The sequence below is a fragment of the Castanea sativa genome, chromosome 4, assembly GCF_040712315.1.
Source record: "Castanea sativa cultivar Marrone di Chiusa Pesio chromosome 4, ASM4071231v1".
NCBI classification, from domain to species: Eukaryota; Viridiplantae; Streptophyta; class Magnoliopsida; order Fagales; family Fagaceae; genus Castanea; species Castanea sativa.
The window spans coordinates 11605425-11624336 of record NC_134016.1 but is presented as its reverse complement, the minus strand read 5'-3'; the positions used below and the strand labels follow the sequence as shown (position 1 = coordinate 11624336).

At 36.3% G+C, this 18912-nt stretch overlaps 2 protein-coding genes across 4 annotated transcripts; both read right to left on the bottom strand.

Moving 5' to 3' along the window:
- Positions 1-663: 663 nt before the first annotated feature.
- Positions 664-18177, bottom strand: LOC142631800 (uncharacterized). 3 transcript variants are annotated; one of them, XM_075806123.1, is made up of 8 exons: positions 17192-18177; positions 15266-15321; positions 9236-9345; positions 8968-9127; positions 7731-7823; positions 6491-6622; positions 5726-5778; positions 664-682 (listed from the first exon to the last, which is right to left on the bottom strand). In XM_075806123.1, exons 1-7 carry the CDS (start codon positions 17976-17978, stop codon positions 5728-5730), a joined length of 1389 nt encoding a protein of 462 aa, XP_075662238.1. In that variant the 5' UTR covers positions 17979-18177; the 3' UTR covers positions 664-682; positions 5726-5727. The 3 variants fall into 3 exon arrangements, with proteins under 3 accessions (XP_075662238.1, XP_075662237.1, XP_075662236.1); XM_075806122.1 differs by lacking the exon at positions 664-682 and adding an exon at positions 4736-5149; XM_075806121.1 differs by lacking the exon at positions 664-682 and having other exon boundaries at positions 5641-5778.
- On the bottom strand, positions 1148-2862 carry LOC142632085 (mitogen-activated protein kinase kinase kinase 20-like). The gene has a single exon (XM_075806504.1). The coding sequence runs from the start codon at positions 2311-2313 to the stop codon at positions 1216-1218; it is 1098 nt and encodes a 365-aa protein (XP_075662619.1). The 5' UTR covers positions 2314-2862; the 3' UTR covers positions 1148-1215.
- Positions 18178-18912: the final 735 nt, after the last annotated feature.

Genomic DNA, 18912 nt, shown 5'->3' with positions numbered 1-18912 from the left:
GCATGGAAAAATTATATCTTTTATTGGTCTTGAATCCAAAATTGTGACCTTCACGTTGTTCATACAAGGGAAGAGATGCCATTTAAACTAGTTTTCATTGGCGTGTGAGACAAAATAGGATATTATGACTAATAAGTATCATGGACTGCCAACATAAATCTCTACCTAACAACCTTCGGTACATTTGAGTTGAATATACAGTTCATTCAAAATGAAAATGACAAAAACATGAAAACCAGAAAACTTTTGACTTCTTCCTTATACTAAAACTTTCCAGCAGCCATTAAAATGCACCATCAGCAACAGAGTGAAACCATCATATCACATTGAAAGGAACTCAATAAAATTCAAATTCAAAATCTTAAAATGATTCATTAACCAACGAAGGACACGCATCAATTCAATAGGAAGTCAATTCTAAAATTAAAATATCAAGAAGCATATGCTTAACCACTTCACTACCCAATTCACTGAAAAAAGAACTGATAATAATAACAAACAAGTTTCATTAACCGATTCACAAAAATACAGACCTTGAAACCCTTATAAACAAGACCCTTCTCAAAGGCTTGGAAAAGACCCACCACACACTCTCCATGAGGCTCATGTCCATGGGTACTCATCCTTGAAGTCAATCCACTGCCCTATCCTCCACACTATCTTCTACCACTCCTCCACATACCTATCAATCCATCAACCCAAATTAGAATATGTTTAAACTGTATTACCAACAAGAAGCACATCATCAAACTGAATTACCATTAGCATGCATAGTGAAAACCCCATATCTTTCTTAACACTTACATTCTATTTTTTGTTACACCATCAATTTATCTTTTTTTTCTTCCCTTCATTTACTAATATCTTTGATACCACAGTAAAATACAGATGGAAAGAGGATTACTATAATTGAAGTGGAAACAGAACACAAGTTAAACAAGGCTACAATTGAAATAGATTACTAATATCTTTAGGCTGCATCTCCCAGCCAACCTGCTTTAGGGCTAAGGAAACTACCACTATTAGTATCTAAATGAACAATGAAAATAAAAATAAAAACACTAAAACAGTAAGCATCGAAGAACCAAAAATGCAAAATTCTTTATATTTACTAAATCAGTAGTATACAACTTCTGAAACCCAAAAAAAAAGAAAAAAATAATCAATTACAATGAAAAAATGATTTACAAATGCAAACAAAATGTTTGCTATGTCTCAATTGGCACAAACAGTAAAAGTGACAGGAGGTTGGCAGCCCATGATTGCCAAAGGATGGATCTGTCTGTAACATGTTCGCTTCGCTGCAGCAGGGATGTCCTCTTCTTCCTCTTCAGATGATGGAGAAGGAAGTGGTATAAAACTCGGCAAAGCTGAAGGACACCAATGTGATTGAGGTTTTACTCCCAGACTCTTCTCATCTGAAACTTTGGCCTTTTCTTGAATGTATACTTCTTCACCCTCATCTGATTCTAGTAAAAAGATGTGACTCAATAGCTCTGTAGCCGTCAACCTCTTCGCAGGATGCCTCACAAAGCAGCAACTCAAGAAGTTTTGGGCTGCTTTTGAGATATGGGGTGGAATCATCGGTGAATCAGTAGCTATCCGAGACATAAGTTCAGATTTAGGTGTAGCAGCCCACGGTGGTTTTCCTGTAAACATCATCAGCACACTACACCCAAGCGCCCAAATATCTGAAGGCGCTTCCTGAATTCCATACGTCACCATCTCAGGAGAAAAGAACAAATTTGTGCCTCTGATACCACCAGTATCTCTCGCATGGCGCCTCTTTGCCAACCCAAAGTCCGCAATTTTAGCAACATAACCATCTGCATTAGGTACTAAGAGGACATTGTGAGGCTTGATATCACAATGTACAAATCCACGGTCATGAACTTGCTTCAATCCAATCAAAATAGAACGAGTATAATTCCTGACTAGAAACTCAGGCATCCCAGTACCAGAACCAGACTTGATGAAATCTGCCAAGTTTCCTGAAGCTAGCTCAAGAAAAACGTTGTAGATGATGTCACCAGAGTTGGTGGTTGTGATGTCTGATCCAAAGCTTTGAACCACATTAGGACACCCTTTTAAAGCCCGAAGAAACCGTTCTTCATTCAAGAGTGAAGATGACCCAGAAGCAGCGTGTTCTGATTTCACAGCAACGGTTGGAGGAAATCCAAAACAGGGTTTCTTCAATTTCGCAACAAAAACAGACCCAAATCCTCCACGGCCAAGCAATTGACCTCTGCACCAAGACGGTGCTCCGTAACCCAGAGAAACCTCGCCAGTGTAGTCCTCTCTGGTTCGCTTCATCCCTCCAACGAGACAACCAAAAGATTTTGAATTTCTATTGATTGTGGAACAATTGGTTGTATCAAGCAGTGGGGTTCGAAGAGAAACAAGAAATGGGTTGTACAAAGTGGTAACTTTGCTGATAGTGGGGAATAATGGTAGAGAAAAAAAATAGGTTTGAAGAAGTGGGTTTGAGGAGAAATAGAAGTATTTTCTTGTTTCAGATCATACTGAGCCAGACAGAGAGAGTAACTTGATGCTTATTCTCAACGCTGACTATATATATAAGTCGGTTTAAGGGCTGCAGTTAACGGTCGGATAATTTCAAACTCGAAGTACTCTGTTTCGAAAACTTTTATTTTTTATTTTAAATTTTAAATAAGAATTAGTTTCGGAAATTTGCGTCGCTTTTTCTACACGCTAAAAGCCTAAAACTAACCAAAGTCCGTCCCAGGATAAAAAGTCTTAAAAGGAAAGAAAAAAAAATCTTATAATTTCATAAATATAAATGTAGATAGTTTTAAAATTTTATATTTATTTTTTACATTAATTAATTAATCATAAAATCATGAATCCCTTTTTTTTGGTTTAAAAACAATTTTTAATTTAGGATATGAGTCAGGTTTTTTTTTTTTTTGATAATATGAGTCAGGTATTAAGTCACTAATTGAATTAGTTGTCATTGATGGAATAGTAAGGACAAATAAATATATAAAAAAAAAAAGTTTTGAAATTCTAAAAAATATTGATAATTTACTAATTTTAAAATTTTTATATTTATTTTTACATTAATTAATTTTAAAATTATACCCCTCATTGTTTTTTTGGTTCTTTTAAAAATAATTTTGAAAAGCTATTTATTAATCCAGTTAAGGAGTCAGATTATTGGATCACTTGTTGAACAAATGATCTCTCATCAAACAATATGATCAAATGTAAAATAAATAAATATAAAGATAAGTATGAGAAATTTAAATTAAAATATATATATATTTTATTTTCCTTTTCAATTAATGAAAAAAATAAGTGGATTATATTCATTAAATTGTATAAATGATCGAATTAAATAGCAGAACCAAAATAGATATCAATGAGATGCTGTTAATAAATGAGAACAATAAATGCAAAGGTGACGACTTCATTTCTTCAAAAGCCACTATTTCTCAAGTTGAATGATTTATTATCTAATGAGTAGTTTGCGATTGTTACGAATGCTCAAACCGATATAAATAATAAAATGGTAAACCTCGCATGAAAGTTCAGACCGATATAAATAATAAAATGGCAAACCCCTTTCAAACGTATCAATATAATCAATGGGGGTGTTCAAAGCAAGGAAATCAATACCGTACCGGAAGCTGTACCGATTTGACCACTGGTACAATATATTTCGGATACCGGTGTACCATTTCGAGTTTACCGTTATTTTATATATACACACACCAAAATCTCTAGAACCATGTTTATAAGCATATAATATTTCACTTATATTATAGTAAATACAAAAGTTTATCATAAAACAAGTACCTCAATTCAGAACAAATTATTCATAGTTTTAGACTTTAGTATCAATTAAAAGAAAAAAAAAACACAATATAAAAAATAAAAAGCTTAGTTGTTCATTGCATACTAAGAAAACAAATAATACTAATAAGTTAATATAAATAAATTACCATTATGCCCTTACGAAAATTCAAAAATTACAAAACTAAAATAAATAAAAAAAAGTTTTTTTTTGTACTGGCCGGTATGTGGCCGATACGGCCGGTATTTTTTCCGGTACAAAATAGAAGTGTACCGGTACCAGTACGGTATCGACCACCCTAGTTCAAGGCATGATGCCACACACCTTGCGTAAGGATGCATATTGGGTTCATAATTGTAGATGGAGCATAGAGTTCTTGGCAAGATCAAGCTTTCTAGGGTCTTTAGACCTCGATTATTTCTCTGAGACAATATTTCAAATTGACACTAGATATTGCCTTTGAAACATGATTTTTGCTGATTCAAAAAAAAAAAAAAAAAAAGTGCAGAGACTAAATACTGTTTGTTTGAAAAAAAAAAAATCTTTTTAACTTTTTGATCTTTGTCTCTTTGTTTTATTACAATATTTAACAAAATTAGCTTTTTTTTAGAAAATAAACTAACTTTTCACTTTTTGTCACACATTTAGCATTAAAGTTATATAAAAAATAAAATAAATAAAAAAAACTCTTTCCTGGCATCATACTTAGCAAATAAGCAACTAAAGCTATGAGAGACCCATATGCACACTAACTCAAAACTATGTCTGGATTGGAAAAAAAAAAAAATGCATTCTCACAACTTAGCTTTTTAGCTTTTTATTTTTTTGGTTTATTTGACTATATGCAACTTTTTAAATCTTACAACCATATTTTAACTAGCTTTTAACAAAATATTATATCCAAAAGCACTTAAAATATAAATTGACATCTAATTTGGGAAGTACATAAATTTTTTAACCAAGTATGAACGGTCCAGTCAAATGCGCTATAGATCAATTAGTTGGTATCTCTTTTAGTGTTTTCAACAAAAACATCCAAAGGACAAATTCCCCCTAACCCCAACTATCGAATTATTGAAAATAAAAAATAATAATAAATAAATAAATAAAAGAACTGTCCAACTTTTTAATTGGATAAGTATAGAGGGGCTTATTAAAATATATCAAGTTAAAAGATTCTTAATTGGTGGGATCAAAACTATAAGGGATACAAGTAATATTGACTCTACGGTTGGGAGAACTTATCTTACGCATGTATCAGTTGCAAGCAGATGCCACATGCCTATAAACCACACGTGAGACATCTGTTGCGAAAAGGGTACAAGATACCACCTGCAACATTAGAGAGGTTATTAGTTTTTTTTTTTTTTTGATGAATAGTTCATTTCTACCATAGGTTTGATGGCCATTTAATACCAGCTTTCATCCACATTTATTGATGGCATTAAGGATAAGCTCAGGTGTTGGTATTTCAATCAATTTTCCTAACAGAAATAAATTCTGCAAAACTTTGTATGTATGGTATACGTATGATAACTCACTTGAATGGAAAACCTGATGGGCAGAATATTTTTGCTTATTTAAAACAACTAGTGTAGCCATAATAGTTGTTACGAGGAAGATTATCCTCTAGCTAATTAAAAACGAGGAAAAAGAACTATAATGAGTTTATATTGTAAACTACAGTCACAAATGGCATTAGAATAAGATAACTGATCACCTATCCTCCCCAACCCCATCCAAAAAAGAAAAATGCAGAAAAAAAAAATACATACATATATACATATATACATACATACATACATATATTGCAGAAAACAATGAGACATGAACTGAGCAGATATACATTTATATACCCATGAAAGAATTTATTCAAAAGAATTTACAATTCAATGTGTTGCTACATACTTTCATGTATACTTGCATTCCTGTCCATTGCCAATACCTTCTTGAGAGGGCACCTACAAAGGTGAAGGTGAAAAGGTTCAGAAAAATAAACACGCACCCACAACAACAACAAGAAGCTGCATATAGAGACTCTAAGAAGCTGCTTGTAGAACTGCTGGCTTTCCAAACTGGCGAAAGGTGATGACAACACTGCTGAAGATATTAGTCTGTTATTCTCAAAAACACTTACCCTGATCTCCTAAAAGAGACCCACTCGTAGGATACATTAAAATGCATTTTGTGCATTCATGGAATTTGGTTTGGTATTTGAAACAAGTTTTGAAGATGAGTTCCATTCTCATTTCTGCCACTAGAGCCCCAAAAGTGTGGCATTTCTGAATGGAAAGTAGATTGTCTCTCTCTCTCTCTTCCCCCCGCCCATTTTGTGCATTCATGGAATTTGGATTGGTATTTGAAACAAGTTTTGAAGATGAGTTCCATTCTCATTTCTGCCACTAGAGCCCCAAAAGTGTGGCATTTCTGAATGGAAAGTAGATTGTCTCTCTCTCTCTCTCTTGCCCCCGCCCCACCCCCCCTCCCTCCCTCCCCAGCCCCCTTTTCTCCATCAACTTCATTGGTTTTGTGTTATTTGTGTTACTCCTGCCTCTATTTCTAACACAAGACATTGTATTTTTTTGTCAAAATAATTTAAGTTACACCAATAAAATACATGTTCCCCAAAATTTAGAATTTGCTATTTGTTGAGAGAGGAATAAAAGGATGTACCAAACCAAGAGCTTCTGTTGCACTTATACGACTCTCTTCACCACAAACCCCAACAAGCATATTCAACAGAAATAACCTCTCTTCCACCGTCAAATGTTTCTCCAAGCCTCGAGCCACCATCTCCATCTCAGGCTGCAGAAATACATTCAAAGTGAATGACACAGAAACATAGAGGTGATTCCTCACAAAATCACTGCATGCACAAATTAAGTGAATCCTAATGCAGTTATACCAAGACGACCATCAAATTTTTTATCTAGACTTCATTATTATATATGGATTGGTCATAAGTCATTAAACTATATAACTCCCATTCAAAAGCACACAAATTTGATTTTAGACAAATGGCCCAGAGTCCATATAAAGAAAATGATTAAGAAAACACACACAAACGTACCAAAAAAGAAAACAACCATGAAATTTTTTATCTAGACTGCACTATTATATATGGATTGGTCATAAGTCATTAAACTATATAACTCCCATTCAAAAGCACACAAACTTGATTTTAGACAAATGGCCCAGAGTCCATATAAAGAAAATGGCTAAGAAAAGACACACAAACATACCAAAAAAGGAAAAAAAAAATCAGCCTTTTAAAAGTGCAGCCATGGTGCTCACTGCTCCATATTTGATTAGCCAACAGTATGGCACAGCAATCTCAAGGACCACCATACAGACCATTAACGACAGACTAAATAGACCATTCAACAAGTTGTCCTTACAACCAATATTTCTACACCTATGCTCACTAAGCGTCTACAATATAATAAGAACCTTCAGGTTCAACCAATTAAAGACCAAAAAATCAAAGTTGCTACTACAACTTCAACTCTGGGAAAGCTTAAGAATGGGCTTGCTTAGAACCATGTCAAGTTACCAAACTGTGGACACAAGCAAGTACAAGATATTGCAACTTGTACCAACTAGTTAATATGATCTAATCATGTCCATAGAAGACCTGCCAAAGAACTATTATAGAGACTGCTACCACAAAGGCCAGGTAAACACAGCCACAAGTGAACTTATATATAACTGGAAACTGAGCAGAAATTGAGTGTGTTTGTGTTCCTAACTACATATGAAGTCAGAGATACTTTCAACTCAGAAAATGCAAGAAGAAGAATCCTTTTCAATATATCACCATGATAAATTCCACAAAAATATTTCAAAAAGAAACAATCATAGACTGAAATTTCTAAAATTCATAAAGTAAATATAGGAAAACCAAATCACATACAGAGGACTCCTCGGGAGGAAATATCCGCAGCATAAGGCATATCTTTGACAGTTCTAATTTTGCTTCAGCATGTTTACTTTGAATTTCCAAAGCCTGCAGTGAAATGGATATCAAATAAAACATTAATTTAACTATGTAATAAAAGGACTATAATTGTTTTTATTAGTTATTATTTATTATAATAAAGACAAAAGGAAAGCACAATTCTTTACATAGGAACTGCACTAAAGGACAAGAATGTTGAGGTTAAAAAATGTAGGAATTATAGTGAGGCTACCACAAATACTTTTAAGATTGACAGGGAGTATTGAAATTTAGGTTTCCAATGAATAATTGCAACAATAATTCTTAAATGATGTAATATTAATCACTGTGCTTCAGTCACATAATTTTAAAATCTGTCTTTTGCACCCAAGCTTTTAGAAATAATATGATCGCTATATGGGAAGATTTTAATAAGCCATTGCAAGCATATAGAAAAATTCAAATAAAATATAGATAAAGTATACCATTTCTTTCCCTCCAAATCAATCAATCCCTCAAAGACTTATTACAGTTGTGGTAACAACAAAGAGAAAACAGGTTCTCAGTTCAAAACACAAAGCAACAAGACTTGATCCCAATTTGGGACTAATTCAATGGTCCTCATAAACCAATTGAAGTCAACCACATGTGCTTCTTTCCCATCATTCAGCCTATCAACTAATAGAGATCAACCACATGATTTGCCTCTCTACCTCTTTTCTCTCTGTCAACTTATATTAAATTACTCTTTCTCATATGCATTAATCAATCTCCTCACACATGAACAAACCATCAATATGACATCTGTTCCTTTGTCCATATGACTGAATTCATTATCATATTTTTCCTATTACTCTTAAACAACCATGTCAACATTCTCATCCCAGCTTAGTTTAAATGAATGTAACTTTTTAAAAAAGAGTGAATTGATTCAAGTTAAGAGAGCAAAAAAGGGTAGAAGAAGACCCCAATAAATAATAGTAGTAAAAAAAAGTCTAGTGAGGATCCACAGCCAACCCAAAAATGGAACTAATGTATTGTTGTCATTACCATAGATCATAACAGGCCATGAAATGATCTTATAGATATTTCACTAAAACTTTATAGATATGCTAGTTACATAATACCTTCAATACATTTCTCCACTTCCCCACCAGCTCTTATTCTATGACCATATATAAAATTGAATCATAAGAAGAGCTGAAAAAATTACCCACGCCTGTAAAAACCGCGAACGAGTACGTGCGGCAACAGCTGCTGACACAATTATTGCAGCACGAAAGTTTTCAAGTCCAATGTTTTCAGCAAGCCCAGCAACAAATTGCCTAGCATCTTCACCATCAACCTCAACAGAAGTACAATGACTCGGGGCCCTGCAGTATTCCTGAACAAGTTACAACACCAGGAGAAAACATGTGCAGATAAATACTGGAAGTAACATATATTTAAATTGTTTCATTTATGCAGGTCTAAAAACACACCTGCTGCAAACATTTAAAACAAAGTCAACAGAAGCACGATAGAAGGAATCACGTGTATTTGTTGTGTCAAAGGAGACCCGTACTCCAGATGTCCTGCATATTTGACGTAACTGCTCACCCATACAGGCAAAGAAGAGTCCAATGCATTATGGAAATATCAGTTACTAAAAGCAAAAAATTGTAATTACATGTTACACAATAGTAGCAAAAAAGTTACCTCATTAATGAAGTGAATTTTATTATGCAATTCTTTTCAAATTCTGCAAAATAAAATCAAGAGAAGCACACTGTTTGATGTGGTGGTGTCTATGGCATGAAAGAAATGCAAGAACCTTTGAGGGGTGTGAAGGGACTATTTTAGACTTGAAGAAACAATTTTTTAGAACTCTATTTGAGTGGCTGCTGGCTTCAGGGACATATCTTTTCTCTAATTTCTTAGATTTTATGGATCATTGTACTCTTAGATCTTAATGTAGTGATTCATCTAGTACACTTCCTGTGTACCTGATGTTTCCGATTCAATAAAACTTATTATTTATATAAAAAATTAAATCATGAACTTAGATAATAGATATGAAAGGTTGAAATCAGAGATATAAAGCACATCCAATATATTCATTAATTATCACTTGTCAAAAATATATATATTTATTCATTATCTTGTATATGCACATTAGTTTTATTAAGAATACCTAATATTCACAAAGAAAACTTGCATTCTGCCACATCACTAAATTCGTCAAAAATTACAAAATCAATGTGCGGCATCAGCTTTGCAAAAGATACAACCTTCTCTTGACCCTCATAAAGTACGATGGTATCAACTATTTCCACTTCATCAAACTTTGTCACTTCATGCACCATAGATGCTTGACCAATAGCAGATGATTCAAACTCACTTTGTACAACACTCCCTAATTTAACTTTTATCCCCATTAAGAAGTGGGAAGTCTTCCTTCTCAGCAGTAAGTAACATATCAGACTCTTCAACATATCAGGCAGAAATCCTTAATCTTATAGACCCACATAAATTAGAACAAATGAAAAGGAAAAGATTGTTGGATGCCAATAAAAATTGTTGTGCTTATTTGGGGTGCGGTTCAGTGGGTTATGCATAAAAGGGTAGTTGATCTGATGGCCTGTTGGAAGGGGCAATTTTCTAGGCACCATAATGTTGACACTTGAAATGCAATCCTTTTGTGCATCATGTGGATTATTTCGAAGGAATGGAAAAACCAAACATTTAAAGGTCTTGAACAACCTATGGCAGTTCTGGAAAAAAAAATTTATGCATTTTATATGAATGGATAGCTGCCTTAATCGGCCATTCTTTCTCTAATTTACTGGATTTCTTTATTTTTTTATTTTTAAATGAGTTGTGATGCAACTTTAATACCCAACCGATGTACTTGGAGGTGACTTCTTTTTAGTCAATAAAATTGTAGTAATCAAAAACAGCCAAGAGTATTGATGACCATTAAAAGTACATGCCTCTAATATAACCATAATTCAACAAAAATAAAGTTCCAAACAAAAAATTGTAACAAGAACCAGGACTGTTGACCTGGGCTGTTGATTTATGTATTATGGACTGGTCATTGTGTGGGCCTTGATGAGTATTCGGCAAGTGCACATATTGAAGATAAGGAATTTAACTGTGGATTAGGCGCTGATGTGAGTGGGCCTGGTTTATTTTTTAGGTAATGGATCAGATTGAGTTTGGGATGTCTAGGCTGTCTTTTTCTTTTTCTTTTTCTTTTTCTTTTTTTTTTTTTTGAGAGCCACTACAAGGTGTTCATGATGGTGAACACAAGGAAAAGCAACAAACAAACAAGTATCAACAAAGAACAAGGAAAAACTTAAAGTGCAATACTAAGAGAAGAAATAAACTCGACAATAGTGGAGCAATCCGAGAAGCCCCAACGCCTAGACCAATCAAATAAAGTCTTCTGGCATAGAGCTTGTAATTGAACCAAGGAATTCTTGGTATCCTCAAAAGAGCGCCGATTTCTTTCCTTCCAGACAATCCACATCAAATAACCAGAAACCATATTTCAAATGTCTGAATTAAATTTTCCCAGCCAAAAACTCCAACAATACACCAAGCTTTCCACATTGCCTGACATGACCCAATGAGTCCCAAAGATCTGAAACATATAAACCCACAGAGAATGAGCTACTGGACAATGGAGGAGAAGATGATCCACAGTTTTCTCATTTCGATGGCACATATAACACCTATTCGCCAAAATGCGCCCCCTACACTTAAGATTATCCAATATAAGGATCTGCCCATGAACCGCTGTCCACACAAAAAATGCCACCCTCCAAGGGATCTTAGCTTTCCAAACACCCTTCCACGGAAAGTTGAAGGCAGCTGCACCCCTAATGATATTGTAATAGGACCGGGTATCAAACTTGCCATTCCCTTTGAGGCACCAATGAGAAGTGTCACTCCCGCCACCCCTAGGGATCCCGGATTGAATGAACTCAAGGAAAGAGAAGGCAGCCCCTAATTTCCTTTCATGAAAATCCCTATGAAATCTCAAATTCCATATTCTATCGTTACCACCCTCCTGATAGCATAAAACATCAAAAATGCAAGCTTCCTTGTCATTAGAACACACATATAACTGAGGATAAAGTCTTTTAAGTGAGTTATCTCCAACCCACTTATCATGCCAAAAGAGAACGAGCGCCATCCCCCACCACTAAGGCCACATGGTTGGAGAAACTCTCCCACCCATCATGAATACCACGCCACGGACCACATCCGTGGGCCCTTCTACATAGTTTAGTAGTCCACCCCCCTTGACCCTCACCATATTTAGATGCAATAACCCTCCTCCAAAGGTGAGTGCCTTCTCGCCCAAACCTCCATAACTATTACCCTAACAAGGCTTTATTAAAATGCACTAACTTCCTAATCCCCAAACCACCCAAATCTATGGGTAAACACATCTTCTCCCAAGCCACCAATGGATATTTGAAACATTCCTCTGAAAATCCCCATAAAAACTTCCTCTGAATACGCTCCAATCTATCAGCCACAGCAACAAGAATGACAAATAATGATAGATAGTACGTAGGAAGGCTAGAAAGAGTACTCTTCACCAGGGTAAGTCTACCCCCCTTTGATAAATAAAGACGCTTCCAACCTAAGAGTTTCTTCTCCATCCTCTCCAAAATAGGATTCCACACAAAAGCTGTTTTGTAGGGGGTGCCCAACGGCATACCCAGGTATTTCATAGGCAGACTACCCACCCTACATCCAAGAATGGTAGCCAACGCCTCAATATTTCCAACCTCCCCTACCGTAACGATCTCACTCTTCCCCGCATTAACTTTCAACCCAGTAAAAGCTTGGAAGCAAGTCCATGCCAACCTAATAGACAACAACTGGTCTCTTGACACATCACAAAACAAAATGGTATCATCCGCAAATAGCAAGTGTGAAATACGTACCCCTATAGAGTTAGTAGGCCCCACAAGAAAACCACAAAACAGACCACAATCCTCAGTTTTCTTCAGCATTCTACTTAGGACTTCCATAATAAGAAGGAAAAGAAGAGGGGACCACAGATCACCTTGTCTCAACCCACGAGAGCTTCCAAAAAAGCCACTGGAGATCCATTCACAATAATAGAGAAGCGAACAGAAGTTATACAAGCCTTGATCCACCCCCTCCATCTCACCCCAAAACCCATCCTATCCAATAGATATTACAATGCATCACAATTCACATGGTCATAGGCTTTCTCAATGTCCAATTTGCAAACCACCTCGGGAACATGACTCTCCAATCTGCTATCTAGGCACTCATTAGCAATAAGCACTGAATCCAAAATTTGTCTCCCACCAACAAAAACATTTTGAGACTCAGAGATGAGACTATCTAGCACTACCCTCAATCTATTTGCCAACACCTTAAACAACAGCTTACACACTTCCTACCAAACTAATAGGCTGAAAATCCTTAACATCAATAGCATTATTTATCTTGGGAATTAGAGTGAGAAACGAGGCATTTAAAGACCTTTCAAACACTGAATACCGGTGGAAGTGCTCGAAGACAGCCATGACATCCACCTCCACCACACTCCAACAATTTTGAAAAAAAGCCATGGTGAAGCCACCTGGACCAGGTGCTTTATCCCCCTCCATCTCCATCAAAACTTGGGTCACCTCTTCTTTAGAGAACTCCCTCTCCAAGGCCAACCTTTCATCCTCTCCAATACAAGCAAAATCCAGTCCATCCACAGTTGGACGCCACATATCTGTCTCTGTGTAGAGATTTTGATAGAACTGAACCACCTGAGATTGTACAGTAGGTCCATCCTCATATAAGACACCACCTACCTCAAGTCTTCTAATGTGATTAGCTCTTCTATGAGAGTTCGCTAGTCTATGAAAGAACCGAGTGTTGTTATCTCCCTCCTTCACATACAGAGCACGAGACTTTTGTCTCCAAAAAGTCTCTTCTAAAGCGGCTAAAGCTGCAATCTCATCTTTAACTTGAGTTCGGCGGGAATTTTCCTCATTAGAGTGGCCCAAAAGTTCTTCCTTAGCATCTAAACCCATTAATTCCTGTCTTTTTCTTTTGACTGGGTCAAGTATAAGTTTGTGTTTAATAAGTTGGATTTGGGTAGAGTTTGATTGGGTTTCCATTCAAGAGTATCTGATAGGTTAATAATCTGTGAGAATCATTGACCACTGAGTGGCTACTTGACAACGGCAGCAGTTGAGGGAATGGGGTTGCTGCTAGGAAAGTGAGGGCTCACTGAACAATGAACGAGAGCTAAAAAGTCTGGTGATATCATGCAATGGATTAGGTGTAGTCTGGGCAGCAGAGTTTGGTGCTTTGGTGGTGGCACAATGCAGTTGTAAGGTCTGGCTAACAATCCTATGCTTCTTTGTTACTTTACAATTGAGAACGAAGGGCAAGTCAGGGATGAGATGCTTTCAGTAAAACTTTAGTGACAAGGCAATCAGAGCAGTAACATGATCGGGGCCACCCAACTCAACACGGTGCCATTTTAAGGGCGAAGACCAAATTGAGGATGAGGGACGAAGATGAGGCTTGTCCATTGACACAAGGAGTGATCAAATGGGGCTCTCAAGTCATCGATGGCAACAGCGATGGGTACTTAGGAAATTGTGTGGGGTCACCAGCATGGCTGGGCTTCAATTTTTTTTTTTTTTTTTTTTTGTTGGGCGATGCACGACAGTGCTTGAAACTAATTAATCAGATATTTGCTCAGATACTAAATTTGACATGGGACAAAATCAAAACAATAACAGAATAAAATTTAAAAAACAGAAAAATAAATAGGCAACCTAGAAGTCAGCACCTAGGCTTGCTTGGAATCAGCACCAAGCAGGAGAGAATAAACCTCTAGAATTTAGCATCTAAGGTTCAACAGTAGACCATTAGAAAATTCCAAGAGACATTTTATTAATCATCAAACTATAACTTAGAGTACAATGTTATGCTTATATAGACTAAGACTTAACCCTAATACTATCTGAATTTGGAAATCCCAATTTTTTTTTTTTTTTTGAATAACCTTTACTCCAGAAACTTAATAAAATAACCAATTAACTATCACGACCTAAAATAAAATACAATTGACTCTCCAAAATTAAATAAAACTAAATTTCAATAAATACATCTCTGCACTTCCCGTATCATACGCATACACAGGCATGCTAGTGCATAAACATAACCATCCAATTATTTTTTTGATAAGTTAAAAATGGCATCCATTTATCAATACTCAGACATGTAATTGAAATTATTTATTTAGGTATTCACTATCCATACATCTTTATCTCACGTGTGTGTCTTACTGGACAAACCAAACAGATTATCCAAATAAATTTTTTTTTTTTATAAACTTGAAACAAATTCGCTGGTAAAAATGGATAAAAATGTATGCCTCTAAAAGATTTTTTTCAATGGAAAAACTGAGTGAAATTATATATGCATATATTTGACAATCAAAGATATCACATAAAAGAAGTACTGACTTGAATTATATCATCCTCCCTTATGTCCCTCCCGTTGATTCTATTGTCCGTGATCACTGGAAATCAAGTGGATGAGTTGCAACTTGAAGAAGTATAGAATGACCATAACAACATGAAAACTTGAGAAATGCATTTGTTTACCTACAACAAAGGCAAAATTCTAGCACTAAGACCAAGCTTGTGAATTTATTTATATACTGATAGACATAAAACCGCAAGAGTTATATCAAAAAACAATCAGAACGACAAAACACATCGGCAAGTTAGGAAAAGAAATTAGCATAAGTTTGAGGCCTTAATTTGGCCTGACTCATTTAGGGCTTTTCCTATTGAATAAGGCTCTTTGAAGGCAAAAATGTAAATCATGTTCATTCTTCAAGACTTCAACTGAAGAAAGGAAAGTGAAAAGCTGACCCTGGCCCCTTCTTAAACACCAACTACCCCTTTCCCTTCCCAACCTAGTCAAATAAGAATCACTCTGCAAGCAACTGGTGCTAAGCCCTCAACAAAGCAGGAATGCCACATTGGAACTTCGTCAAGAAAGGGGACAACCACAATGGTCACTAAGGATCATTACCCAGTGCTGCTCCCACTTAAGTGGAGTCCTAAGAATGAAAGTTTGGATACTGTTCCACCATTCAACATTTTTTGCATAAGTGACTGCTCAAAAGACTTGAAATGAAACATCTGTGCTTGGCAGCCAAACATTTTTAAATTGTTCCAGACAACGACCTCTTCTAAATACACATGAGACATGTCCTTTTCAATTTCAGATATCAACCTACTTTTATGTAGAAAAATAGTCATAAAACAGTGACCTTTGGCATTACCCACTGAACTCCAAACATAGCTAAAATGAAGGCCCACAACTCACAAGCAACCATAAAAGGAACTATCAAATGGTTCACTGTCTTGCTACTACATCAATTCATACAATCCAATCCCCCAGTGTGATAACTCTTCCAGTCAGATTCTCCCCCATCAGAATCTTGTCCAAAACTGTAGTCCAAAGAAGACCTTTCTTTGGTAACTTTGTGCATCATATACTCTTCCAAGAAGAAATTACATACCTGGCCCCTCAAAGGACTTCATAATAGGATTTGACATCAAACTCACTGTTAACTTTAGGTGTCCACCTCAAAAGATCATGACGACAACCACAGGATTTTGGAGTGAAGTGTTGAAAAAAGATTAACATATTCCAATTCCCAATCACTGCACGCACATACAAAACTGATGTTCCATATGGAGACCCTCCTCAAACCAGATGCTCCAAAGAAGAGTATATAGATGCATCTTTTTCGACTGCAATACAATAAGAATCAGGATATAGCTCTTATAGAGCACGATTACTGCACCATATATCATGCCATAGTCTTATCCTATCACCATCTCCAACCACATAACCAGTACAACTCATGGATGCATCACATCCCAATCCTTTGCACTTCCACAGACCACAGCCACTACTAGCTCTAACATTCCCGGTAGCCCATTACTCCCAATCCCTCAGTGCCTCAAAAAAGTAACTGGTTTATAACCCAATGCTTGTCATGAAGAGAAAAATAAATAAACAGTGTCCATGGTCCTTGTTTAAAAAATTCCATTGGATTGAGTTCAACAAGGTGCAATCTTCACTCAAATATGAGTTAGTTGTTTCTTAGAGATCAAACAGTAGTCCATACCATTCCTCCTAATAGTATTGTATCTGAAGTTTATTAGGATAATAAGACTAATCTACTAGTGAACACAAGAAAAAAGTGAATTTTTTATTATTTTTTAGCAGCACATAACTAGGCAAAATTCATGTTTATAGCACAACATTATTCAGCACAATCAAGTAAGCAGTTTAAAAAATTCTAACATATGTAAAAATTCATGCCAATCATAGTACTAGAAATCCCAAAATCACCAGAAAGCACTGACCTTGAATCAACCAGTTGGCTTCCCTCTGATACTGCTCCGTATTCATCACCAACCCCGGCCGCGGCACAGAAACTGGCCACCATTTCGGCAACTTCTTCTCCCGGGGCCGAACCCAAGTCCCCGAAACCCTCTCCGACACTCCCACATTGGTTGCCGAAGCTGTCACCGCCGGCGACAACGGATTGCTGAAAACCCTAGAATCCCTCTTCAAATTCTCCCTCTCCTTGACCTTTCTCCCAACGCCAACAGCAACAACAACCTCTCTTCCCCCAAGACTCCGGTCCCTCCGCACCACGACCGGCCCGGAACCCCCGAACCCGGACCGGCCCCGAATAAGCCATAACCCTAATTTCCCCAAAACCCTAAAAGCGAAAACGAGAACGATGCTACAAAGGACCAAATTCCCGGCGAAGGCAACAGTCGAGCGGCGACAAGAGACGAGGATTCGGCGGTTATCGTCGAGAGTGATTAGGGTTCGTAAGTCGTGGTAAGCGTCGAGGGAAGAGGAAATGAAGCGTTGGAAGTTAGAGTGAAGAAACGACGTGGTTTGGTTGAGGTCGATCACGGTTTGGAGCGTTGAGTTGTCGGAGGAGGAAGAGGTGGTGCCGATAGGAGTGGTGGTGGTGGTGGTGGTGAAGGGGGAAGAGAGTTTGGGGTTCCGGCGATAAGTACGGCGGCGTTTTGGGGGTAAAGAAGAGCAAGAGAGATGGAGGAGGAGGTGGTGGTGGTGGCATTGGTATCGTGAGAGAGGAAAGGGAGTATAGATGAGTGTGTTTGCTGAGTTCATATATGAATTTGGTATAGACTATAGAGTAGAAGTATATGTATCAGTATGAAGGTTTGGGGTTAAGAGAGATTTTTGTCTGAATGAGTTGTGAATTATAGACTGTATGGGTAGATATTTTTTGTTGTTTTAGTTGACTTGCCTCCTCCTTGATGGCTGGAGTAGGAGAAATCTATGTTTGTTTGCCGGGAGAGGGAAAAAATTGGAAAATATCACCGATTCTCCAATAACATATTTACTCAGCATCGTTTTCAAACTATTTACTAAACTAATATCTCGAGCCTAATGACCTGTTTAGAAGTAAAAAAAAAAAAAAAAAAAAAAGAGTAAAGGAAGGAAGAGTAATTCAATTACCTTGTTTGAAAGTTTTTTAAGAAATGAGGGAGGAGTTTGGAGGGGTTTTAATTACCTCTAACCCTTCATTTTTAATTCTTCAAATTAAAGAGATTTGGAGGGAGGGTAGAGTAGATAAATTATTGACCAAATAAATTTTCTAATTTACCCTTTTTAAATTAACAAAATTACAAACTGATTAATAAATAAATTTGTTTGTTTCCTGGGAAAATTTATGGCCTGTTTGGAAGTTTAGAGAGGAGGGAGAATAGAGGGGAGTAGGGGAGAAAAGGGTAGTGGGAAGAGAGTAGAGTAGAATGGTTATCTTTCACCTTGTTTAGATGTTTTTAAAATTAGTAAAAAGAAAGGGAGTAATTAGTCTTTCCTCTTGTTTGGATGTTTTAAAAATTATGATGGAAATGAGATGAAATAATTTAAATAGACAAATTTACCCCTATTTAAAAATGGACTTACAACATTAGTCTATAATTCAATTGTTAGTTTAAATCATAATTTAATCAACATTCTCATTTCATCAAATAGCACTAATAAAAGTATAAAACTACTATTAACTTTTATAAAATAATTTTTATTACCTCAAAAA

Excerpts from the sequence above, each read along its gene's own strand:
- LOC142632085 (XM_075806504.1), bottom strand. The coding sequence starts at position 2,313 with ATGAAGCGAACCAGAGAGGACTACACTGGCGAGGTTTCTCTGGGTTAC.
- LOC142631800 (XM_075806123.1), bottom strand. The coding sequence starts at position 17,978 with ATGAACTCAGCAAACACACTCATCTATACTCCCTTTCCTCTCTCACGA. Across the intron at positions 7,824-8,967 it reads CGCGGTTTTTACAGGCGTGG|GCTTTGGAAATTCAAAGTAA; the intron begins GTAATTTTTTCA and ends ATTTCACTGCAG. Across the intron at positions 6,623-7,730 it reads TTCCTCCCGAGGAGTCCTCT|CCTGAGATGGAGATGGTGGC; the intron begins GTATGTGATTTG and ends GTATTTCTGCAG.